The 25,316-nt window shown below is 45.0% G+C and overlaps 3 protein-coding genes across 4 annotated transcripts; 2 read left to right on the top strand and 1 right to left on the bottom strand.

Moving 5' to 3' along the window:
• Positions 1-418: 418 nt before the first annotated feature.
• On the top strand, positions 419-16,579 carry fam171a1 (family with sequence similarity 171 member A1). Of its 2 annotated transcripts, XM_029127884.3 has the most exons (9): positions 419-553; positions 5,216-5,443; positions 6,302-6,394; positions 8,141-8,299; positions 8,874-9,050; positions 11,946-12,062; positions 12,239-12,353; positions 12,552-12,675; positions 12,861-16,579. In XM_029127884.3, the coding sequence occupies exons 1-9, from the start codon at positions 451-453 to the stop codon at positions 14,424-14,426; spliced, it is 2,682 nt and encodes an 893-aa protein (XP_028983717.1). In that variant the 5' UTR covers positions 419-450; the 3' UTR covers positions 14,427-16,579. The 2 variants fall into 2 exon arrangements, with proteins under 2 accessions (XP_028983717.1, XP_028983718.1); XM_029127885.3 differs by lacking the exons at positions 419-553; positions 5,216-5,443; positions 6,302-6,394 and adding an exon at positions 7,201-8,008.
• A 238-nt stretch (positions 16,580-16,817) lies between these two features.
• nmt2 (N-myristoyltransferase 2) lies at positions 16,818-23,647 on the top strand. The gene is made up of 12 exons (XM_029127914.3): positions 16,818-17,125; positions 17,574-17,691; positions 18,602-18,743; positions 19,152-19,270; positions 19,349-19,440; positions 19,521-19,637; positions 19,720-19,890; positions 19,978-20,086; positions 20,188-20,358; positions 20,453-20,620; positions 20,716-20,853; positions 21,140-23,647. The coding sequence occupies exons 1-12, from the start codon at positions 17,016-17,018 to the stop codon at positions 21,158-21,160; spliced, it is 1,476 nt and encodes a 491-aa protein (XP_028983747.1). The 5' UTR covers positions 16,818-17,015; the 3' UTR covers positions 21,161-23,647.
• rpp38 (ribonuclease P/MRP 38 subunit) lies at positions 23,320-25,062 on the bottom strand. The gene is made up of 2 exons (XM_029127920.3): positions 24,882-25,062; positions 23,320-24,553 (listed from the first exon to the last, which is right to left on the bottom strand). Exon 2 carries the CDS (start codon positions 24,546-24,548, stop codon positions 23,760-23,762), a length of 789 nt encoding a protein of 262 aa, XP_028983753.1. The 5' UTR covers positions 24,549-24,553; positions 24,882-25,062; the 3' UTR covers positions 23,320-23,759.
• Positions 25,063-25,316: the final 254 nt, after the last annotated feature.

Genomic DNA, 25,316 nt, shown 5'->3' with positions numbered 1-25,316 from the left:
CTTTTAGTAACTGATGGTTAAAGTGTTGCTGATTATTAGCTTTTTACTCTTCATACTAATTAGAAGCAATACTTCCATCGTTTAAACATCCTGACGGTTCGGCCGGTAGGTGGCGCCGGAGGCCCGCTGGTGCTCGGGGTGTGGGGGGGGGCGGTTCGCCTGTTGGTGCAGTTCTGGGGCATGCGGCTCAGAGGAACGGGGCCGTCTTCCTCCCTGACCCCGGTCCGTCGATGAAAAAAGCCAGCGGGCGGTAAAAGCGCTGGAGATGCACGACAGCACAGAGGAAGCGCCGCGCGGGCAGGAAGGCTGGCTGCTCTGAGCATGGAGAATCTGCGCGGACTCGCCCGTGTGCGCGGCCACTGACTTCGGAAGAGCGGAATAATCCCCCCTCGACTTTGCTTTTTCGCTTTTTTGTCTTTTCGCCGTTTTCGCCTTCACACATCTGCGGCGATGCGAGCTGCGGACTGGACCGCGGCGATTGTGCTCTGCCTCTTCGGATACCCGCTCCGCAGAGCCGCCTGCAAGGCGCTACCCGGGGACGCGGCCACGGAAGGTAAAGCCACGTTCGCGGGGCTTTCGCGTGGAAGCGGCGCGCTAGCGGCTCGTTAGCCGGGTCCCGGCGGCGGCTAGCGCCGCAGCTAGCGCGGTGCGGATGGGACCTGGAGTTAGCTAGCGTTAGCAAGTTAGCTGGTGTCACGGGGGGGGGGGGGACTTCAGCGTGTGCGCGTGCATATGTCTGATGCCAAAAACTGATTCCTGCGCGTGGACTATCTCGGTCGGATGAGACAAAACACGCTGTTCGTGGCCGGCGACGCGTCTCGTGTTGTCACGAAGAGTCATTGAAGAGTCCGGCTGCTGTGATTTGTCATTTTGCGCGTGTCGTCTTTTGTGTCCATCAGGACACCGATCATTCCTCCTCCTCCACACCTCCAGCTTCTAGCTTGATTTATTTCTAGAGAACCTCCTTTTTGCGTTTATTGCTCTGATCCTGACTGCAAACACCCGGTTATCTCACGTGTCTCACAACAAGCTGATAAATACACACAGCCTCAGTATTATAAGTGGGAAATATTGTTCAAACCCCTTAATTTCTGAGTGAGTTTGTGTGCAGCTAAAACACAACTAAAGTGTATGTGTGTTGATAGACTGATTACTGTAATGAACAGTGTGTCGTCTAAGTAGAAGAAAAACAGCAACTGAGGAAATGCTTTGTGTAAATATATTTATTTCCTCTGTGTTGTAGCTTTTCCAGGCTCCGGGGCTGAGCTGTGTCAGGAAATCCTGTCAGCAAAGCAGCAGCATCGCAGCCCCGTCACTTCACAGTAATCGCTTTGCATCTTCAGTCTCTTTCGTTCAAAGCTGCTCCGTCATAGTGGCTCCACATCTGTTTGAGCTGTCTGTCACTGGAGTCTCCATTGCACACGTTGCATTAGTCGGGGTTTGCCTATATATGTGTCGACCTATATTTGGTCTTGGCTCTGCAGTGGTGTTTATAGTGGGAGTGTGGGAATGTCAGATCAGCCAGACCTGGACAAATATAACACTGGGTACTGATTGAAACCCTTGCACTGCATCCTAAGAAAATGCCATTGGACGGCTGCCACTGGTTCTGCCTGCTCTCTGTTTTCTTCCCCGGCGTTCACTTTGCCTCAGATTGACCTTCCTCGTCCCAGAGGGGGGGTGTTCAGGTCGATACTGAGGGTTCCACTAGTTTTTTTTTCCTTCAGCAGACACCGTAGATGAGAGGAGCCAGTCTGACAATCCATCCTCAGATATAGATCTCCCTCGCATTACTGCTGCCCATAATAGGCACGGCATTGCAACTCAAACACACAAGCATTCTCTGGAGCTAGCAAGGGCGAGGAAGTGACCAATCCAATCATATTGTCACGAGCCAACGAGGCATAATTTACATCACAAGACGCACCGACAGCAGCCCACTGTGGAGGACACATCAGGTCATAAGATGGCGTTGTGTTCGGGGACGGGTGAACTATCTAGAGTCAGTAATAGATCAGGATTTGGACTGGACTTGTTGAGTGCGTTTACTCTTCAGCCTGGTGACGTAAACTAATTGCTGTTGTGTCCCCTGCTGAGTTAATGGGATTGACCATTGCTGAGTAGCGTGTCCTTTAAAACTAAGGAAGCTGAATAGCAACTTGAACACTTACTGGCTTCTTTGCTTATCAAACAGGTGTGTGTGTGTGTGTGTGTGTGTGTGTGTGTGTGTGTGTGTGTGTGTGTGTGTGTGTGTGTGTGTGTGTGTGTGTGTGTGTGTGTGTGTGTGTTTTTCAGGCTGTGACACGTTGAGGAATTGTTTTGCCATTTTATATACACCCATTGTTCCCGTAGCTGATTCATACTGTGCCTTCATTTATATATATATTTTTGCAACGTCCACACAGCCAGTTTGTTATTTGTGTCAATGGGGAACAAACCGCTCCAGTCATTTGGTTTTCAGTGCTGTGGTTGAACAGTTATTAAAACCAGAAACATAAACAACTCTTGGTTCTTAAGTTGGAGAAGGCATGCATGATGCCGTTCTCATGGTCCACTGGGTTTGTGTTTTGTTCCGCTTTAAAGGGCAGATGGTTTATTTTTTTAAATATGATAGTCCAGAGTTGTAACGCTACTGTATGCTACACAAACGTGTTGGGAAAAGATCTATCATTTATTGTTCATGACTAATCAAAGCCTGGCTTTATTGTTTAAACCCCGGCTCTTGTCACATGGGTCCTGGCTGTTGTTGTACTCAACCATGTGTTTCTGCTTGAGGTGGCGAAATATTCCTTTTATTGCAGTCTTCATTTTACAAGTCCCATATGTTCCTGTTAATTTCCTGGAAACTCTCTACGCAATTAGTTGTTTCTAGTCAACAGTAAATCACTTTGTACTGTGAAAAATTAGCAAATATATTCATGATTTTATACAAGTCTTTATGAATAGGTAGTACTTATTTATATAGTATTTCTAACTAGTGTAGTATTTACAACTGCTGAGTTGGTGGTTGGCTGGATAACTAACCAGCTGGAGCAGTAATAACAGTGAGCCTTGTGTGCTTCTGTCTTATAGTCAGAACTTTCGTGTACAAACAAATTCCACAATAGTAAAGTAGTAAGTAAAAATACATCACAGTATCATTACTGGCACAGTGGTTGTTTACGCTGACATGAGTTGTGTATCTATAAATAACATACTAATGAAAAACACCAAACTCATTTAATAAAGACGCCGACCTGTCAGAGCATCACAGATGTGAAGCAGCTCCTCACCGAACGCCTGATTCAGATTCAGTCAGCGCTAGTGTTGCTGCTGCCATAACACAATCAGGCCCTCCACTCAGCCTTGTGTGCAGAGAGCATCTGCCTCCCCGTCCTCTGTTTGGAAGGGGTCCAAACCGCCTCACACACCCTGTGGAGGCCGGCCATACCAGGCATTTCCACTTTATCGCACCTCGCTGGAGCAGAGCAGAGACGCTTTCCCTCTTTGTAACCGGGGATCAATACGTCAAACTCGCGTTCGCTCGTTCCGTAATGGACTGAAAAACACGCACGCTCTCGCCCTGCCCTCGGTTTTCCTGCGGGTTCCACCGTTTTCTACTCGGACACAGTCACACGCAGCCGCCCCGCTGCTTTGGCTGCTTCTGCCTGAGATAATTGGTCGGGCATAGCTCTTTAATGGCTTTATCCTCCATATGCTCGACCTGCACGCAGACGAGGGGCTGATACAATGAGAAGCAGGAACGAATATAATGGTTTCGCCGTAGGATGAAACCTTCTCTGTGTGCGTTGGAGACTCCTGCAGCTTGTTTAACAATGATGTCACCACACTACTGATTTATTGGTTGAGGACTGGGAGGGGACTGTTGCGTTTGTGTATGCTTGCATGTCAGTCTGACGTCTCCCAGGGGAGTTCTTTTAAAGTGAGCACAGCTGGTACCCCTGACACCATATCAGTGGGAGTGGGTCAGGAAGTGAAGTCATGACTTCAGCCAAATCCTAATGAAGTGGGGAGTTTCTGTCCAGGGGAAACGCAGCCTCCTTGCCTTGCACTTAGCTGTCAACGTGCAAATGCAATAAAGCGCAGGAACGAAGCTGGGTCAGATCTTCGCGCCAGACCTCTGAGGGTAATGATGTGTGTGGTTTCAGATTGACACGTGGCTCCGTGCAATCCCACCACCTACAGAGCTCCATATAACTCGCAGCCAGACGGAGGTACCTTTTGGCTCCGTGGGCTGTTTTTAGGTGGAGTCTGCACTCAGGCTGAACTTTAACCAGATATTGTCGGATAGGTTTCGCTCTGACCGCAGGAACCAGGAGTGGGGAAGACGAGGTTAGTTTAGGCGGAGGTACACATGTGTTATTAGCGTGTGTGTGGAGCTACAAGAAAGCGTTAAGAGTCCATATTCAGATGCAGGGAGGATGGGGGAGGTGGGGCGTCAGAACCCTTTCAGCCTTAATTGAAAGGTCACTGTGGGTCATAAGAGCTTGCGTTGTCACGTGGAAAAGTCCAAAAAACACTCAACGTGTGGTTTCATGTGGTTGTGAAATGATACTCTTTTCAAACCAAGTTTGTTTTTATCATACCTTCGGGGTCTAAAATATGAAGCTGATGTTTTGTTTGCTTTCCAGCGTGTGATATAATGAACCTCAGTGTTTTTGTTGCTCGTTTCGCAGTGTCATGTCTGCAGGGTGCTAAATGGAGACTCGCATGCAATCCCTGCTTTCAATATAGATCTTATTTTTCGGCTGCATGAGTGATTAAAATCCTCCCGTTGGCATTAAAAGAGTCTTTAACACTGCGATTTCGGTTTATGTGGAATGAAAAAACGCTGGGAGAGTTTTCATTTTAAAGTGTGACGTGGAAATGGCTGCTGTTGTGTGGCCGTCAACAGGTTATATTCATGGTTTTCATTAGGGAAGGTGTTTAAATGTTGTTTTTCCACCGTGGTCCAAGGCTTCTTTGACAGAGGGAAATAGTCCATTGTTTTAGAAGGGAAGCCACTGGCAGGAGACCAGGAAATACTCACTCTCTTTGTTATTGGCCAAAATGTGGAATTCCGTGGATTGGAGGCAAAGGGCCTGGCACTGAAACCAAATCCAGTTAAAGAGAGGACTGTGTTCAAGGCGAGCCAATTGCGATGTGGCGGACGTTTCTGTGGCTTTTTTTAAAAATCTCGACACACTACGACTTAGTCCAATCTGTTTGTTCACAGAGGTGACGCTGAAGATACACCTGAGCGATGCCAGCACCCACCAGGCCCTGGGCGGAGCGACCATACAGCTCTTCGCCAACCACACCTCTGTAACCACGGAAACCTCATCAGCTGATGGCAACACCTACCTGCGCTTCCCGTACCGCCTTGGGACACAGTTGGTCGTCACTGCAACCAAACAGGGATACGTGCCAAACTCTGTGCCCTGGGCTCCCTCCAGATTACCCGGTATGTGAGTGTGTGTGTCTGTGTGTGTCTGTGTCCGTGTCTGTGTGTGTAAGTGATATTTTTGGACTAAGCCAAAGGGACAAGAAGCAGTCCTGCATTTTAATGAGGGATGTTTGTTTGGAGGTTGTTGATTTCCACGTGTGTTGGCAGTTTTATGTTCTGCCAATGTGTTTGTGTAAATATGAAATAAAAATCCAGAGTTTGTGCCAGACATCTGAGCTAATGATAAGTGAAGTGCTCCATTACTAATTTATTACAATAGACGCCAAAACCCAGCAGGCGGTCTACTTAATTTCCTTTTGCACTGACAGTGCCACACACAGAAAAAAGTGTGTGTGTGTGTGTGTGTGTGTGTCTTTCCTTTTCATTCTATTTGAATGTGAGCACATTTTGGCAGGTCAGACTAAGTTCGCAGTGCTGTTTGGGGGAAAGACTTGGTTTTCGGGTTCAGACTATAATCAGATTTGGGTAAAGGAAGCTGTCGGTGTCTGAACAATTGTATTGCAACAAAATGAGCGTGTGTTTTGCAGTGTGTATGTTGGGGGGCTGGTATTATGAGGCAGCGAAATGGCAGTCAATTGGATTATCACGCTTACCAGCTCTGAACAATGGAGGGGAGAAAGGAAGGAAGGAAGGGGAAAGGAGTGCAGTTCGCTGGGTCAGACTTTTGTCCTGCTCAGCAGACAGGATGAAAGCAGCCTTTAAAATGCATAAAGATAGTTTAATGAGTTGTTATAGTGATAGGGATCAGTATATTGAGTAGGTAGACTGCAGCTTGTTTCTTATGTGAGGGGAATTCATTCTGTGGGTTAGGGCTGTGTGCTGTGTACACACTGTGTGCTTTTGTTTGTGTTCCAGTATTTTCTTCTATCAGCCTGGACCTGCTCCCAGAGAGAACTGCAACGCTGATGGTGTATGATGACGACGTGGAGATCGTATCAGGTCCACAAGGTAAACGCAGCGTAAACACGTGGCCATTCCCTCAAGTGATGAATAGAACATCTATTATGCATGCGCTTGCCTTAGTCCATTTATCACCTGTGTCAAAGTGTCATATTTAAAAAAAATGCTGCTAAATATAATTTAGCAGCTGTTGTCATTACACGGCTTCACTGTCACACTGCCATGACCTTTAGGGAGCCGCTGTGGCTAATTCATACGTTTCTTGCCATCCTACTGAATTACACACAGCTCCACACGTGCTGTATTCATCCATTGTCCATTAAATTAAATTTACACTGACAAATTTTACATGCGTTGGAGAATTATTATTCCTACCTCAACACACAATCGTCTTTTGTTGAATAAGATCTAATGCATCAGCTAATGAAATCCACCCTCCATCATGAAGTTGTCTTTGTTAAGGTGCGTGTGTAATTAAATTAATTAAGGTTTTCACTTTTGAGCTAAATCAGTTCAGCATCTTTGTCCGCTGGCTCCTTTTGTGTCTGTGACTGACAAGGCAGTAATTTAATGTGTCAGCTGTGTTGTCTGACTGAAAAAGCACTCCACGGACGCAGCGCATATAAATTATAGGGACAGCACTAACATATTAGACCTCTTCAGTGCATGCTGCTCGCAGCACGTGTCTGAGGGCAGCATTGTGTGCGCCCCGTGTCCAACGCAGGCCGTTTGTCACCATGTTGTGAAGTCCCGGCGCCCATGGGAGTGATAAACCTCGGCGTGTGGCACGAGGAAGGAGAGTGAGGCCTGATACAGTTGTACTGGGAAGGGAGGGTGTGGGTGGAGCCGTCGGAGAGACTAGGGGGAGGAAGGGGGGATGGGCAGAGCGGTGTCCAACAGAAGGAGGAACAGATGAGGTGAGAAGAAAGTGGAGGGAAACAAGACGAGCTAAGGACGCCGGGACACAAAGAACAGAAGCGCGGAGGAATCGAGAGCCGAAGAAGACGTCTCAGTCTGAAGCTGTTGGAAAGAGGCGTGAAAAGATGGAATCATGCTTCAAATGGAAGAAAAAAAAAACTACAATCACAAACACGGTGAACACGCGTGTGCAGCTGAACCCGTGTCTCACTGCTCAGGAATGTGCGCTCGGCACAGTGGAACCACAGTGACATCACCTTGCTGAGGCCTGCTTCATGGAGGCTATTGTTTACTGCACTCCGCTCTTTAATTTGTTAATGTGAGTCCACGAGAGTGGAAGAGGAAAATATCAAAACGGGCCTCACGATGTGGAGTGATGCATTATCTGCACTGTGTCAGTCTAGAGTTTTCTCCATTAAACCCAGTGTGATGCTGCATTTACACGATGATTGTTTTCTACTACACAGCATTCTTTCTATCTTACTTTAGTTGCACCTTTTATATTTCTTAAGGCAGGTAAGGCAAACAAGCCTTTTCAGCACAATCTCATTAGATAAAGCATCAGAATCTAGAATGTAGATGAATCACGTTGCTCCTTTAAATACACCGGGACTAAAAATGCATTGTCATCTTCCGTAACTAACCTATTTACAGAAACTTAGTATTTACAGTAGCAGCCAGGTGTATGCGGGAACAAGCTACCTGTGTCAATACAGATGGAACAGAAGAATAAGCAAAGCCACAGTTAGTCCTGTTTAACCTCCACTTCATAAATAAGAGCTGTTCTAAAATATTTTCTTCGTAATGACTCAATATAAATACTTGATATTCATTTAGCATATAATTCTGACATCCGCATGTGTTGCCCTTTTGCAGGTTTCGGCCCCCAGCCCAGCGTCCACTTCCGGCGCAGGGCTCTGAGTCTCCCCCCCGACGCGTCGTACGCCAACCTGACCGCTCTGCTCACCGTGGCCACCGCCTCGTCGCACATCCAGCGCTTCCCCCACCTGCACACCGTTGGAGGGAACAGCACAGGTGAGGTCCAGCGTGTAGTGGTTAGCGAGAACCCGGGCACACGTGGCTGGGCGGGGGGCTCCTGAAAGGGGGTGGGGAGTGAAGGAGCACAGAAGAGAGACGTGACCCGGGAGAGGCCTCTCTGCTTGACCTCCTGAAACACAATCACGCCTGTGTGTGCTTCTACAGTTCAATACAGACCCTGTGCCTGCGTGCTTTCAGGTGGTTTCAAACTCATCTTGGTGTGTGTCATAGGGTTTCTCCTTCAGCTTAAATACCCCTCCAAAGCTCCCCCTTCCCTCGGTACCTTCTCCCTGCGGGCAACGCGAACATACTTTTGCTTTGTGACACTTTCCAACTTCTCAATTTCTTCACTCTCTATCCTGTTTCCTCCTTTCCTGTCTTTCCCTTGTTTTCTTTCCTGTCTGATTTTTCCCCGACAACTCTCCTTTATCTACACTGTTTAATGTCCACCCCCACCCACCCGTCCACTGCCTGCTCTCTCTTTTCCTGCTCCCCCTCCCATGCACCTTACTCCCGTTTCCCTCCTGTTTTGCTGCTGAAGTTTTCTCTCTCTCTCGTGCTTCCCTTGCAGGAACGGAGAAGAAGTTCGACTTGACTCCTGTAGCAGCTGTTTCTGTTCACCTATTGGCCAGAGATGGAGTGGAGTTGCAGGTGAACGAGCCAATCACAGTGTCCATCCCTCTGCAGGCGGAAAGTGGTCTCAAGGAAAATGATCACGTCCCTGTTTGGCGATTTGATGCACGCCTGGGTATGTACTGGCAGGAAACTAAGGCTTCTCTGACTTAAAACACTTCTTCTACATATTATGTATATGTAGATGTATGTATGTGTATATATGTGTATTTCTTTTCCTGGGTTCTCTGCAGAAATCGCTGCATCCCCATTGGAACACCCAGTGCTATTATTTATTTACTTTCATGTAAAGCTCTACCTTCATGGATAAATGATTTATAAATGACAAGAATAGAGGCATTGACACAAACCACGTGCACACAGTGTAGCCAGGTCACAATCTGTAGCTCTGTGGCACAGTAATGAAAGAATTGATTCATACGCTCATAGAAAATGACCAACATACAGCGCCACATTAATCTGCAAATCAAGACACAAGTGCTGGTACACGTCACAAGATTGGACTGTGGCTGTATAATCTTCTCGAGCTGTTAAACCTTGAACAAAAGCGAAACGCCCGGCAGCTCCAGCTGCTACAGCAGAGACCCCCTCGAGTCGCTCTCCGCCTAAAGATTAACTTCAGCAGTCTTAAATCTGTGTTGTCAGACATTTTACACTGTGGCACACCCAGTTCCTCTTGGACAGGCTGAGCTAAAACACACACAGATCATCAGTTGAGTCAGTGTGTCCACTACAAAGCTCGCTCTTCCTACATTAGTCTCACATTCTGATACCTCCTTTATCTCCACATCACATTTATGCAGTTGCAGTGCAAAGAAAGGTCTGGTTCGATCTTTTAAAAGTCCTGGTGAAACAAAAGTTCTGCGTTTGATCTTGAACTGAGACCATTAGTCACGCATCTAGGAGTTTAGCAGAATAGCCGGCAGCAGCTGAGGACAGGTACTAGCTCAGTTTGTTAAGTTTTCGCTGCAGTGCTCTGGGTAAGTGGATTCATCAGAGCTTGTTTGGTGGCCAGCTGAGATATGCAGTAAGGCTGCGTGCTGCAGAACCAGAGCACTGACCTGAAAGATGCTGAAACTGGAGAACGCTGCTGCAGTATAGAGAGATATAACTTTTCTGGCTGCTCCAGTATTCATGCATTCTACTGTAATTACAGTTTTTTGATCATTGTTTCTTATTGCTGGCCATTATTGTATTATTAGGGCAATGAGACTTTCTAAGTAATGGAAACTTTCACACACAGCTGCCTTCTCTCCATATGTGTATAACACACAATCAGACGAATGCTTTTTTTAGATAGCTGCAAGAAAACAGTCACAACTCAGTGGATCAAGGAATACTTGGTGTGTTGAGTCAGGCCAGGAGCCCATGTGTCACACAGATAAAGGTTTTGTATTGAGACAAGCTTGAATAAGTATAAAAATGTTTAATCCGTGTTGAAAATCTGGCCCATCTTGTGGAGCACAGTTCAAAGTGACTGAAGTATCAACATCAAGGCTTATAAAATGGCTTTGATAAAAAGAACACACACGCACACTTGTAGCCTACTCAGTCTGCAGCAGTGAGTACTTTCCCAACAGAAGCCATCCCCGAACCCCTCGCCGGGCCACATCCCGTGCTCCTTAGCAACCCACCAAATAAGTAACACAACAGAAGACATGACTCCTGATTAGGTTTCTTCACTCAGCGGTTAAGTGTTCATGTGGTTATATTTGTGCCCAACAGAGAATAAAAGACCAAAAAAAAGGGTCTTTGAAATCCGTCTGGTGGAATACGTCAGGCTTCCCCACAAAGAGACTGGCTTTGTTTACAGCGTGCGCCCGTGGACGGCGCTCGCAAACAAAAACCTGTTTCTCGGATTGTTGGACGTGAAGTCAGCACGGGGTGAAATGATGTCACGCGTGAACAGATCAAGTTCACCTGTGTGTTATTCATAAACAAACGCGCTTTCGGCGTGACAGCAGCCTGATGCAAATAAGAAACCGCCGCCTATCTGCGAATAAAGATCAGCTGCAGTCAGCTGTGTTGACTTTAATGAATGGTTAAGAAGTAATTCTGGTACATTGGCACATTATCAACGTTTGCATTGTATCCGAGCATTTGTCAGTCTGTCAGTGGTGTTTTGTATGGAAGCGTGGGAAGTGTCGAGTGTCACTTTTAAACAGGTCAGTCACAGAGAGAGGGCTCCCCTGTGGAAATGATTCAGACAGAACCAGGGTGAGTCCAGGCAGGGCAGGGCACAGGCCTTAGTGTGTGTGACAGAGAGCTGCTGAGTCACAGCCCGCCTCAGTTCTCTCTGCTCTGCTCATGTGCTTCTTCGCCTTTTTGTCCGTCCATCCCTTCCATCTGACATGTCTTGTTTCCTTGTTTTTTCCTTCTCGCCATCTCCTGCGTGTTTGTCTTTGCCCTTTTTAATATCCTCTGCTTCCAGTTTGTTTCCTCCCTCCTGAAGATTGATGTAGATTCCAACTAGATGTTGTTGCGCTGTGTAAACATAGGAACAAAGTAGCACCTGCCATACAGGTTCTGAGACCCAGAGGAGGGGACGTGTAAAGGCATAACTGAATGTTTCCTCTTGGATCAGATTTGAACCAGTCAGTCCGTGCCCTTGGCTTTGTTGTGGGTTTTAGTACTGGCACTCCTGTAGCTGTTACTGTGCTCTCGTGGATATCTGCCTGAGCATGCTGCCTCCTTGTGGCTGACTTAGGTACTGCTACTGAGAGTACTGTTAATCAAAGTTTGCATAAATATCATGGGTATGATTAGGCAACACTTTATCATATGTCTTTTTATTTTATTCATATTTTTTGTCTTTTGTTAAATACAAAGTCATGTGGTGCTGCTTTGTCCCCAGTGAGCTAATGAGTCACGTGAGATGTTGTTGCAGGCCATGCCAGTTGTTTATTGTAGCTCACTCAAAAGAAATGGAAAGCTTTCTTTTTCTCTTCTAATAGAGAAACATAGTTGGGAAGTTCAGTTTCAAGCTCTCTGGTTGTGTGTAAATGTGCAGGCGCCTGGATAAAAAGCAGTTGGGGTCATGTGCAGAGGCAGGGAAACCAGCTCAGTCTGACCTACATCGCTCCTCAGCTTGGATATTGGGTGGCCGCCATGTCCCCATTACACTCAGGTAAGAGGGCCATTGACAGATGAATTTTTCTTTACAAATATGCAACACACATTACATGCTGTGGTACGACATGCCATGTGTTGCTTCATGCACTTTATACAACTTCATATCTTGTCATTTTTTGTTAGATTTTTATTCATGATCTAAAAGCTGCTGTTTTCTCATCCGTCTGGCAGGTCCAGTGTTTGCAAAGGACATTAGCACATACCACACTGTGTTCCTGTTGGCGATACTGGGGGGCATGGCTCTCATCCTGCTCTGCCTGCTCTGCCTCCTCTTGTACTACTGCAGGTTTGTGAAACCCTTTGTTTTTAACAGAACAGTAAGTTGCTTTGGCATTTCCGCTTATTTTAAGTGAAGACTATGACTAGATGACTATTTTAAGTCCTATATATTGTCCTTGACATGATGGCTACAGTATATGCGTGTTAAAGAAGCTTCAAATTCAAACTCATGATGATATTATTGTAATATTGTTTTTCTGTTCAGGCGCCGTTGTTTGAAGCCTCGAGGGTCTCACCGCAAGCTCACACTGTCGTCTGGTCTTGACAGCAGTAAAAGAGACCAAGCCACCTCCATGTCCCACATGAACCTCATGGATGATCCAAATGAGGTCTGTTTGACTTGTTCTTTTTTACTGTACATACAGTATTAGGAGGTCATTTTGAATTAAGACCAAGTCTCAGACTCTTCCTGAGTTCTTGTGAGATCGTCCTTCCTGTTTGTCTGGAATCAGCCTTTGGTTTGTGTCTGTACATAATTATTTAGAGTTTAAAGTTTCTTACTCTGTTTCTTTAGGTTCAGCTGGAACTTGTTTCCACAGCCACTGAGCCTGACATGACCACACCAATGCTGAAGCCTTCCTCATATGAGCTGCAAGACAATCAACATCAGCCCAGCCTGCTCCATCACAGCAAACAGAGATGCTCCTCCCTTGGAAACAACAGCCACCATAACTCCTCTCTCGGCAACCTGACGCCTCGGAGCAGAGATTACCGGCAGTCTGTGGAGACGTTCCAATTAAAGACTGCTCTTTCATCCAGCACAGAGAGGGGCTATCGTCAGTCATACACCTCTGCCTGCTCATCAGTCAACCAGATTTCAGATGTATTACCATCAGTTAATCAAGCTCAGGTGTCAGCCAACCAGCTCAACAGTGTTGGCATCGTTGATTGTATCTCCCCTTCATCTCCTCCTCACTCCCCGAGCAGGGCTGAGGCAGGCGATTGCAGGGCTCCTGACTACCTTCTGTCCCGCTCTGTGGACCACCTGGAGCGTCCCAATCTGCCGTCACTTTCCCGGCCAGGGCAGCTGCTCTGCTGTGGATCTGTGGACCTACTAAGCGGTGGAGAAGGCTACCCAAGGGTGCGTCCCACGCTAGTGATCCCAGCACACTACATGCGCCTGCCCGGGGAACACCCTCTGTCTGGCCAGGCCCTCCTTCTGCAGACTGACCAGCAGAGTGACCTAGAGACCATCCAGGCGGAGCTCAATGCCTCACATCCCCAACAACCCCTCGGGCAGACCCCCGCAAACTGCTCGAAAGGACCCACAAAGCCCACTGAAGCGGAGGGTCTGGGCTTGTCTGAGTCTCTGTCAATTCCAGCAGCACTTGGCGAAACGGCTCTTGTGGAAATAAATCGTGAAGACACCTTGTTAGCTGAAAAGACTCTTATGGAGCTTAGAGGAGGGAAGCCACTCCCTCACCCACGAGCCTGGTTTGTCTCACTTGATGGACGCTCCAACGCCCACATTCGCCACTCTTACATCGATCTCCAGCGGGCTGGGTGCCAAAGCAACACTCCGGGTGCAGGGGGTCAGCAGCGCGGCGGCAGGCACTGCAGTGGCAACGATGCCAGTCTGGACTCTGGGGTGGACCTGAATGAGCCGAGAATGGGGCGTAGAGGGAGAGATGCAGTGAGGGAGGAGAAAGGAAGTGAGAAGGACAGGTCTAGAGACACAACACCAGCCATGGCCTATACTCAGCTGGTGTATGTGGATGATGTAGATGGGGGAGGCAGCGAGGAGGAGTCACCCAAGTCCATCCCCCAGGACACCAAAGCAGGTCCCATCGTGTCAGAAACAGCAAAGGGTCAAAGAGGGGATCAGGGACAGGAGGATGTGGAGGGAAAGGGAGTAGAGGAGATACAAACACAAGAGGAACCTCCATCGCTCACTTCATCATCTCCTGCTTCTCCTTCCCCGTTGCCAACACCAGAGGGAGTCACTTTCAGGACTGACCATGCCCTGCTGTCAGTGTCTCCTGATGATGATGATGCAGCTCATGAAGAAGGAGAGGAGGAGAAGAGGAGTCCCTGGCAAAGGAGAGAGGAGCGACCTCTGCTGGCCTTCAACCTAAAATGACCCACAGACGACAACTGAAAGGAGAGGTTCACATTTTTCAAATTCTAAAAAGAACACCCACGTGCCCATATGATCGTGGCCACTATAATTGTTCCTTGTGTTGATATTGTCCCTGATAACAAAAAAACCCTCATATAGGTACTTTAGAATAAACTAAGGGCAGAATTAATTATGATAAAATTTCAAAATAGAAAATAATAAAACGTTTAAAAGGTTCAAAGTAATAGAACAGTTAATAATGAAACTTAGAAAGTAAAACTAAAAGCAACACACGTTTTCAGAATCTTTAAACTGCTTTGAAATAAATAATCAAAAAGAAAGATGCTCAATTTAAATCAGCTTGTCTAAAAAATGATTTTCGATGATGGTTTTAGTCCAAACAAAAGTTAATTTCTAACTACAACTCAAAGTTAAACTTTAATTTAATTGTTTTTACTACATCATTTAAACATCTACGTCACTTTATAAAGGACTTGTGGCCAGTATGGACTGGAGAAGCTGGTGAATGGTAGAGCTGTGCATCTTTTGTTTTGAGATAGAAGTTGAAAAATGTGAGCCTCTCTTTAGCCACGACTCCTGCTCTGTCCAGACAGTAACGTGAAGGATAAGACCATTTAAACTGAAGCCCTTTGTTCTTATTATAGCACTGAGAAAACATTTCAGCACTGGGATCCTTCTAGCCATGAGCACGAAAGGACGCTTTAGATCCTTCATGAACCTCCAGCTTAATGAAACGACCACTGTCATCCACACATGACACAAACAGGCCGCTCTCCTCGCCTGAGGGGTATGAATAGACTTTGGTGGCAGGAAATCAGAATATTTTATGCACAATAAATATATGCCTTTTTTTATGAATAGCCTACAAGCATTAGTGAACTGTGGTAAAAGCAGTCGGTGTGTGGTTCTCACAGATGATAATACAAGAACCTTTTTGCTTGAGCCATATTGGCCTGGGTCCACTGATGGAAGCTGGGAACACACAGGGCTCGTTCGACGTGAGGTCATAGCCCCAGTTTAGCCTTTCTGATAGTTTGACAACTATGGAGTAGCTTTTCACAGACCACTATCCGCTCTACAGCATATTCAGATAATGTGACACAGCACTACAGGAGTGGATGAGGATATAAGACCACTACAGAACTGAGGTTCTACCCAAAGTAATTGTGAGGTGTAATGATATGAAGGGTTTTGTAGTTTTTGAACCACTGACTGGTGTATTTTTGCTCTGAAGGCTATGCATTACTTTTATGAGGCTGCTTGAGATGCCTTTTTTCGTAATTTTATTCACTATGATTTTAATTGCCAACATGAAGTATTTTACCTGAAAATAGGCTTTTTTTTCTTTACATAAGGGCTTTTCTTCTTCACTTGCCTTGTTAGTTCCAACAGCAAACACACACGCTAGTACATATATATTTTACCTGAAACCAAACTAGACTTGCTCGCTGTTTCACCTTCCTTTGTAAAATCTCCCGATGTTCCAAGTGCCTTTGAACCTGACTCTACAAGTTATGTGGAATAGATGGTTTTATTTATTTCTCACCTTATTTTGCCTTCAGCTTTCCTCCTCTACCTCAGCCCCCCCCCCCCCCCCCCCCCCCCCCCCCCCCCCCCCCCCCCCCTCCCGTGGGTGAAAGAAAGCATGCAGTAAACTTTCCTCAGCACTAGCGTATTACAACCTACACTGCAGACATCTCAGCAAATGTCCACCAGCTGCTGCAATCGTAAAATGCTCTACAGTAATCACCAGTGCTCAGATCTCTCTCAGAGCAAGCAGATACGCAGACGTTTTCATTCTAGCATGTGATAAACAGTGTGATAAAAAGTGTGGTTGTATATGAAGCTAAACTGCACATGATTTCAATGCATTTTTCTTATTTTTGTTGTTTTTCGAGAGTGAATGTTTGTCCCAAATGTGTTTAAATTCACCTGGGTGGTGGTAATCAATGTTTGTGGCCCTGCAGACTGTGCAGAGGAACAGCATACATCTACTCACAGATCATAGTCATAGCAATCATCCTATAGAGTGTGTTTCACTCTTTCCTTTGCCTGGTGAGAAATGCAGCTACCTTCACCTCTCTTCACGAGTGTGTAAAGATTCTTGTATTCTGTTTGAAGCCTATTATTCTAAATAAACAGACAAACTGGAAGGATCGGCGTGAGCGTGTGTGCATGAAGACATATGACGGGTGTCATTTGCAGACATTTTTTGTAATGCTTTCCTCAAGACGTGTGTCTTCAAGAACCCGTCCTAAGAGAAGATTGTCTAAAACTTATTTGAATATTTGTGGCCAAATACCAAAACAGACTACATGAAGTACATATATAAGAGATATTAAAATAAACAGGATATTCTTTAACCTGGTCAATTGACTATAGAGACATATTTAGAGGTGACGCTGTTCAACCCACCGTGGGATCGCCACATATGAGGACCATGTGTTTGTATCCCGTTAAAGGGCCCGGCTGTACCTCGCTCGGCCTGTAGGCGGCGCGCTTTCCTCCGGCATTTTCTTTGTTTTTCATCTCGCCCGCTGCCCGTGATCTCTCATCAAACGGCGGCTATTTTTTTAAAAACATTTTATAATGGCGGAGGACAGTGAATCCGCGGCGAGCCAGCAGAGCCTGGAGCTGGACGACCAAGATACGTGCGGGATAGACGGAGACAACGAAGAGGAGAATGAGCATATGCAAGGGTGAGGATGGCCTGTCCGGTGCGGCTGGGAGGCGCACTAACGTTATTTCTAGCTGCCTGCTGGTCTGTGCGCTCCGTGCTGAGCGGCTAGCGCTTTAAGCTAACGTTAGCCGACACAAACATCCTAAGCTGTTTGCCACCAGGCCCTTATTGGAATGATATTCTAAACGTTTATGTCATGGCCATTAAAAGTTTGAGTGTATTCTACCAACGAGGTCTCCCACTGAGGGCAGGGACGACCGACAGCCGGCTGGCGAACCCGAACCGTTAGTTAGCAAACGTTAGGCTTAGCTCAGCTGTCATTCGTTGCTATGGTAGCTAACGTTAGCTGTCTGCTGCCCTCTGCTCGCGGGCGCACGCGCGCGCGCGCGCGGATCCAGAGTCAGATGCGAGTCCGGCTATGTCAGCCTCCGTTCACCGGTGCCGTGTGCTTGTCCTCTGTTGCGCAGGAGTCCAGGGGGCGACCTGGGGGCCAAGAGGAAGAAGAAGAAGCAGAAGAGGAAGAAAGAGAAGCCGAGCTCGGGGGGAGCAAAGTCAGACTCTGCCTCCGATTCTCAGGAGATCAAGGTGCGATGATGAGCCACTGACATGTGTCTGTACAGGGGAGTCCTCCGGCCAAGCTGATGCTGGACCGTAGGCATAAATACAGGCGTATATTTATGTACATTAGTCTAAGAAATGCCTTTGTTTTCTATCAGAGTGGGTCAATAGGGATCTACAGTTACTGCTTCTAGAAGTCACTTTGGTCCACGTCTGTCCACTACATAAAACCTGATCCACACTTTTGTGCTGTCACTCTTCTCCCCCTGATTGTACATACTAATGCTGTAGTACGCTACAAGTAAAGTTCAAATAAAACATGCACATTATAAAAATCAGATGATAACGTAGAGCACAATACAGAAAAACATCAAGTAACAGTCTTCAAACCTTGAAACTCTATGAACATTAGCCTGTCACACATGTATTTCTTCTGTACACATCATGTCCTGCTTTCATGTTCAGAAAACAGATATTGTTGACTGCCTGGAGCTGCACTTTATCCACTTTGTTGCTCATATCAGCAGGTTCTTGCTGCTTTAAATACATCGAGTTGGTTATAAACTGCTCCACCGTGAAATCAGTTTGCAACTAACAGGAAAAATTGAAACCGTTGTTATTTTAATTCCCGCTATTCCCAATAATAATAATTTAATTCCCAATAAGATAAAGAAGCGAGCAATAAGATACAGAACAACTGACTGTCTAAACTGTGACCACATTGTGTTTATCTGTGAATAATATTCTGGTACAAGACTGTTCACAAGTTGGACATGTGTTTAACATCTGTCAGGAGGTGTGACAGGCTGTAACTCTCACTTGACATCTTAATGATTTCTGGCTGTGTTTGTAGTAAGTGGAACCAAAGGAGGACTTTGTTTACAGTAGGTCTTTCTGTCATTGTTGTCTGTGTGGCTGTTGTCTTCGCCGTTTGCAGAATCCTGGCTTACCCATCCAGAAGCTGCAGGACATCCAAAGAGCCATGGAGCTGCTTTCCTGCCAGGGTCCAGCAAAGAGCATCGACGAGGCAGCTAAGCACAAGTACCAGTTCTGGGACACTCAGCCTGTGCCCAAGCTAGGTACGTACTGCATAAAAAAATTTATTCCATATACCATGTGTAAATAATTAAACACTTATTTATTAACTTTAAGCAACTACTAACACTGTTTCCAGCCTGTGCCACCTACTGGTTACATGTAGTCTGTGCTGCTCAAAGCCACTGCCCCCAAAACATGTCACATCAGCTGTGAAGTACAGTGGGGGTCCGGCCATCCTCACTGGGCATGCTTCGTGGCATTAAATTAAGCTGTTACCTTGGCAACACTTGGCCCCGTGTGAGCGGGTGGGCCCATGCCACCGACCTGCCTGCACAACATGGGATCAAAAGGAACAGATTTTATAAAGGTTTAAGATTCTGTGTGTGTTTGCTTGAAACGGGATTGTGGCATATTTTAGGTCTTTGATGCCAGTTGTGCTATTTTTGCAGACGAAGTAGTGACGACTTATGGGCCAATTGAAGGCGACAAGGAGAACATCAGACAGGAGCCATATTCCTTACCTCAAGGTTTTATGTGGGATACTTTGGATCTCAGCAATGCAGATGTAGTAAGTACAAATTTAGTCATAGGCATTTACACAATAAAAAAACAAATAAAAATGATGAACATGCTGTGTCTCTTTCAGCTAAAGGAGTTGTACACGTTGTTAAATGAAAACTATGTGGAGGATGATGATAACATGTTCAGATTTGATTATTCGCCCAGCTTTCTCAAATGGTATGTTTTGAGTCACCAGCCATCTTCATGTACACAGTATTCAACTGTCTGCTCTCCCACTAACTGCTCCCTCCTCTCAGGGCTCTGCGTCCGCCTGGCTGGTTACCTCAGTGGCATTGTGGAGTGAGAGTGTCCTCAAACAAGAAGCTTGTCGGCTTCATCAGTGCCATCCCTGCAGATATACGCATCTATGACACGTGAGTGCCCTTGACTCAATGCATGCAGACAAGCGTGTTTAAACTGAACCACAACCCATCTTGTGTCTCGCTGCTTCTCCAGGTTGAAGAGGATGGTAGAGATCAACTTCCTGTGTGTTCATAAGAAGCTGCGCTCAAAGCGGGTTGCTCCTGTGTTAATCAGAGAGATCACGCGGAGGGTGAACTTAGAAGGCATATTTCAAGCAGTATACACGGCAGGGGTCGTTCTGCCTAAACCCGTGTCCACCTGCAGGTGTGTTTTGCAATATTCAGACATAAATTAAATAGGAAATGGGGTCAGAAAGTCACTTATAACTTTCCATTTCTGTTCCTCAATCAGGTATTGGCATCGTTCTTTGAACCCCAGAAAGCTTGTGGAAGTTAAATTCTCCCATCTGAGCAGAAACATGACTCTGCAAAGAACCATGAAACTCTACAGATTACCAGATGTAAACAGTTATTACCCACCATCAACACAAACTTTCTTTGCATCTCCGGTCAATATCAGGAACTGATATCGCCCTGTTCTCGCTCTCTATTCCTCACGTAGAGCACCAAGACTGCAGGTCTGCGGCCGATGGAGAGGCGCGACATTCGTCAGGTCACCGAGCTCCTACAGAAATACCTGACGCGTTTCCAGCTTGCACCTTCAATGAATGAAGAGGAGGTTGCTCACTGGTTTTTGCCACAGGACAACATAATTGACACATATGTAGTAGAGGTATGTGGAAGCTGCAACTGTGCCCACTGCTGTCGTGCTCAGGTTGAATCAGGGTGTTATTTTTAATACAGCTTTTGTGTCTCTCTCACCTCAGGCTGCTGGTGGTGTACTGACAGATTTCACTAGTTTCTACACTCTGCCCTCAACTGTGATGCATAACCCTCTCCATAGGAGCCTGAAGGCTGCTTACTCTTTTTACAATGTTCATACACAAACTCCACTATTGGACCTAATGAACGATTCACTGATCCTGGCCAAACTGGTAAACTTTTTTGAACTCAAACCAACACCAACACAGATTATTTGCTTGTCAATCGTTATAATATTCCATTTGAACATTTTGCGTGTGTCCAATAGAAAGGATTTGACGTGTTCAATGCCTTGGATCTAATGGAGAATAAGGTGTTTCTGGAGAAACTCAAGTTTGGCATAGGTGATGGAAATTTGCAGTATTACCTCTACAACTGGAAGTGTCCCCCTATGGATCCTGATAAGGTCAGTAGCATCATCACCTCATATGTGTGTCGTCCTCCTTCAACATCTGCTGTTGACAGATGAGCTTATTCCTTTGAAGCTCTGTGTTTATTTTTTCTAGGACATTGTGGCGTTTACTGTACTATTAGTTAAATACTGACTTGTAATGTATGGCTTTTCTTAATCAGCATTGTTAATAGATGACATACTGATCATCAGGTCAGTGATACTGGTTTGATCCTAGCTAGTATGAGGCTTCCACAACTGTGGTAGCTCGGCTAACGAAACATGACCCATTGTTTTTCAGGTTGGCCTCGTCCTTCAGTAGCAGGTTGCTTCACGGCTGCTGCAGAAACACTGGTTAAGAGGTTCTCAGCAACCTCTGGCTAATCCTTACCTGGACATACAGGTAGCCCTACTTAGACAATGAGAACTACAACAGTAAAACCAACCTGGTGACCGGGCGACGCCTGTGTCATCAAGAACATTCTCAGTTCACCTGGAGGTGAAAACTCTTAAATCATCAACATCCTGAATGTGAATCATGCTATGCCTCAGACACTCATACAGTACGATGCTTCTGACATGCACATTCATATTTAAAAGACACCAGTCTGACATTCAAGAGGATGCTTTGACAGTTTGATTTATGTTGGGCTTTCTCAGCTTTGTTACAGTGGATGGATTTTTTTGAATAACTTCCCTAAAGTGGAAATGAGTAAAAGACCATCAAACAAACGTTTTTAATGAAAGCTTTTTTTTTGTTTAAGCTGTCAAAAATATTAGTTATTGTGTCCCCACTGTGGATGGACAGTTATTCCTGTCTGTTCTCATGTTGTTGTCAGAAATACTGAGGTGTTGTTTTTTTATGCCAGACATGGAAACAAATATTTTTACCATCAGTCTTAAATAAGCATTTTAACTTTTAATCCCAAACATTTCCACATTTAAGTAACACATACACACAAAGGAAGGACTTATTATACTGCATTTATATACAGTACATGTTTTTTGTTAAAATATATAGTTACCTGTACATTTAAAGCCAGATCATATTTATTCCTGTAGTGAGTTTGGGGTTTGGGACAGCTGATCCAAAGTATTTTCCTCATCACCGGGTTTGTTCAGACAATGTGGTTTTTGGAGGTTTTTCATGAAGAATGTATTTAAAAAATGAAGCACAATCTTTGAGTTCTTGAACAAGTAAAATGGTCCTTAAAGAGTCAGTTAGACAAGACTGGGAACAGATTCTGGATCAGGTACACGCTTGGTTTTATCAAACAGTGCTATTTAGTCATATTTACTGAGGGCCCAGTTTTTTATGATTGACCTGCATGGAAAAACAGCATTTACCAAGTAGGGCTTTGAAAGGATAGTACCAAAGGTCGAAAACACCAGTTTCGCCATAGTGGTTATACTTGGTTGATGGTGTGGAAGTGGCTGGTTAGCATCGATGGTACATATCGTCCGTTAGAGAAAGGCAGCCACAGCCAGTTCTATTTTGATTCTCACTCACTTGCAGTGCATTTATGATTAATGCAACCTGTTGCAAAGGATAAGATAAGCCGCCCCTGTACAACTGCATAAGTGCAACACTGTGTTATCAGCTTTTCTGAAAACGTGTAGGTACAGTAGCATCCATCCACTCACCTGCATTAGGTTAAATGTGCTCAGTCAAACAAAACAAATAGGAGAATACCCATCAAAGGACGTGAGGGAATAATTTACCACAGCATGTGGTCAGAGATTCACAATAGCTTGAACCAGTAACCACATCAATTTAAATGTGTTTTTTTAGGTCTGTATTTATTGAATTTTCAGAACTTTGTTTTTTATGGTACTGTGTTTTGTGTCAAAAATGATACTGTAGGTCATTTTTAGTGTTGTGCAGCTAAATGCGTGAAACAGTTCTGATAGCTATAACTGTACTTTGCAAAATGTCTTAAGACATGATTTTTTTCTTTACAGTATTTCCTTAAAATTTCCAGGCATGGGCTTTTGAGGGTTGGAAACATTTTCTGTCCTCAGCTGAGCAGGCTGACGTAGTCTGACCACTTGTTCTGTGGTTTTCCTCAATGTCTTTTTTTGGTTTGTTACTTTGTTTCTTGTTGCTCTTCATGCATCTCTGCATAACTTAAAAGTTACGGCTGCTGCCAGTTTTTGCAGATTAGCTGCGGATTATTCCGTATGTGATGTAATTTCTTCTCACCCCTTTATAGATTTGCAAGAAAACTACAATGGCTGAAAGGGTTTGTTTAGCCATAGGGTTACGGAGTCAACAGCGTGCCTAATGGACATTGGTTGAGTCAAAGACGTGTTGCCTGCAGCTGTTCAAGTGAACTTTATTGAGCATGTCAGTTTTGCTGCCGTGTTAATGTTCCTAGCTACACCCTTTAGTGAGAACTCAACCCGAAGTACCTGCCTTATTTAAAAGTTTTTTGTTTTTTTTAAGATTCTGGGATGGGGACTTTTAAAATGACATACAGCTTTCGGAAGAACAATATTTTTATTCAAATCCATTGTAGGCTGTGAAAAAGCTGAAGAACTTGTACCAGCATCACATAGACATGACCCCATGCAAATAATCTGTCAACTCACACGTCAGCTATACCAGCATGGATATTTGATTGAATAAACTCACTAAAAAAAAAGAGCCATGAGTCATGAGCTATTATTGCATGAAGAACGCTGCAGTAATACCATAATTATATGAAATGGAGTGAGCAATTCGAGTCACATCTCTAATAGATTAAATAAAAAACTGTTTCAGGTCACGCAAATTATATTTTTCTTTGAAAGATAAAAGATTTATAAATTGTAAAACAAAATCCAATCAAACAATCTAGAAAGGAGAATTTACTTCTAGATCTATGAAAAGGACACAACCACTAGATTAAACAAACAGAGTTTCTGTTCCATTTGTCTGCCTATGACTTAACCTTCTTCACTCTTTTCTTTAAAGGGTTGGCAACAATTTTCTTCACTTTCAGAGGCAGCAGAGAGCAGGAGGAGGGAGACTCTGTGACCTCCTCCAGTTTCCTCTTCTCTCCTCTCTTCTCCTTATTCTCCTCCTTGTCAGCAGCCTGTGTTAAAGCATCTGCTGCTGCTGCTGCGCCGTGGAGCCACGCCACATCCAGTGCTGGCACCCTGGGTTCAATAGCAACAACAGTGTCAGTGAAGACCTCTTCGTCTTTCGAGGCGCCGCGTCTGAACCCGAGTGCGAGGACGCTTTTCAGTCCCAGCTGCTTGGACACGCTCTCGCTCAGACGAGGCACCTGGCAGGCTGGAACACCGCGCGTCGCGCTGAGCGTCATCAAGTGGTTCGTCATGTGTTTTGGTTTGACAGATTTGCACACAAGCACCAGTTTGAGGTTGTTTCTCTCCAGAGCTTTGGTGACCTCGTTGATGCCGATGGCCAGCTGTCGTCGCGCTGCCGCATTTGTCCAGCCGTTTTTGGGAAAATCCAAGACTTGAGGAACTGGATCTGACGGTTCTTCTGTAAGTCTCTGTTCTTTCTTTTTTCTCCACGAGTGAAACACTTTCACCTCTTTCTTTTCAAGGCCCATGCTGAGAAGTTTTTCCTTCAAGGTATTTAGGATAAAATGCATGTCTTCTTGATGGAGTGGGCTCCATGTTGGGGTAAAGGGTGAGGTGAAGGAGGTCTTGGCTGGAATCTGCTTTTTGGCTTTGGGTTGAGGTTTCCTTGGAGTGGACATGCTTCCTTTAGGCAAAAAAAGAAACATACGCATGTCAGCTATATTCAGGGAATGGATGTGTATAAATGCCAATGTTTAGTTTTAGGATCAAATGTACTAGAGTAACATTAGTAATAATAGTAGTAGATAATGTTCTACAAAATATCGTGCCGATTTAAAGACACTTATTTGATTCATTTGAAATGTCTTTGATTCAACTTTAAAAATAAAACGCAGACCTGTGACTGCGACACCCTACACACGTGTTTTTATAACCGTAGTAACAACGAGCCACAGAAACAACAATCAACCATTTAAGAGGAACAATAAGGCGTTAAAGTAGCATTTCCTCACCCGTTCGTAATTCAGCCAATCGTATTATGTTTCCAAAATGTGCAAAGTGTTCACATCTCCGGCGAGGATGGACCACAGGCAGCCGCCATGTTTGAAATTAAAATAACTTTATTTATAAAACTCAGTGGTGCCCCCGTGCGTCCAAATAACAGTACTGCACAGACGGCTTCATACACTGAATGGAAGCAAATGTTGCTGGAATAAACAAATAAGCTTTAATAGAATAGCTTTAGCTTTAATAGCTGGCAATCCATCTAATTTATTTTTGTGCTATTGCTATTGGGTTGTAAACCTTGTAATTAAACTGAATTAATTAAATCAAATTAAAAATAATATTAGGACAAAGTAATGAGCAAAAATGCTGAGAAGCTTGTTTTCATTTAAATATGTATAAAATCTAAGTATGATATTTGACCAAAAAAGGTATATAGTGCA

The sequence above is a fragment of the Betta splendens genome, chromosome 16, assembly GCF_900634795.4.
Source record: "Betta splendens chromosome 16, fBetSpl5.4, whole genome shotgun sequence".
Classification (NCBI taxonomy): Eukaryota; Metazoa; Chordata; class Actinopteri; order Anabantiformes; family Osphronemidae; genus Betta; species Betta splendens.
Note: the sequence above shows the minus strand (reverse complement) of the source record. Positions and strands in the feature narration are given on the sequence as shown.

Coding starts and splice junctions, on each gene's coding strand:
- nmt2 (XM_029127914.3), top strand. CDS start 17,016: ATGGCGGAGGACAGTGAATCCGCGGCGAGCCAGCAGAGCCTGGAGCTG. Junction 20,087..20,187: donor AACTCTACAGATTACCAGAT/GTAAACAGTTAT, acceptor TTCCTCACGTAG/AGCACCAAGACTGCAGGTCT. Junction 20,359..20,452: donor TTGACACATATGTAGTAGAG/GTATGTGGAAGC, acceptor CTCTCACCTCAG/GCTGCTGGTGGTGTACTGAC.
- rpp38 (XM_029127920.3), bottom strand. CDS start 24,548: ATGTCCACTCCAAGGAAACCTCAACCCAAAGCCAAAAAGCAGATTCCA.
- fam171a1 (XM_029127884.3), top strand. CDS start 451: ATGCGAGCTGCGGACTGGACCGCGGCGATTGTGCTCTGCCTCTTCGGA. Junction 6,395..8,140: donor GATCGTATCAGGTCCACAAG/GTAAACGCAGCG, acceptor GCCCTTTTGCAG/GTTTCGGCCCCCAGCCCAGC. Junction 12,354..12,551: donor CTCCTCTTGTACTACTGCAG/GTTTGTGAAACC, acceptor TTTTCTGTTCAG/GCGCCGTTGTTTGAAGCCTC.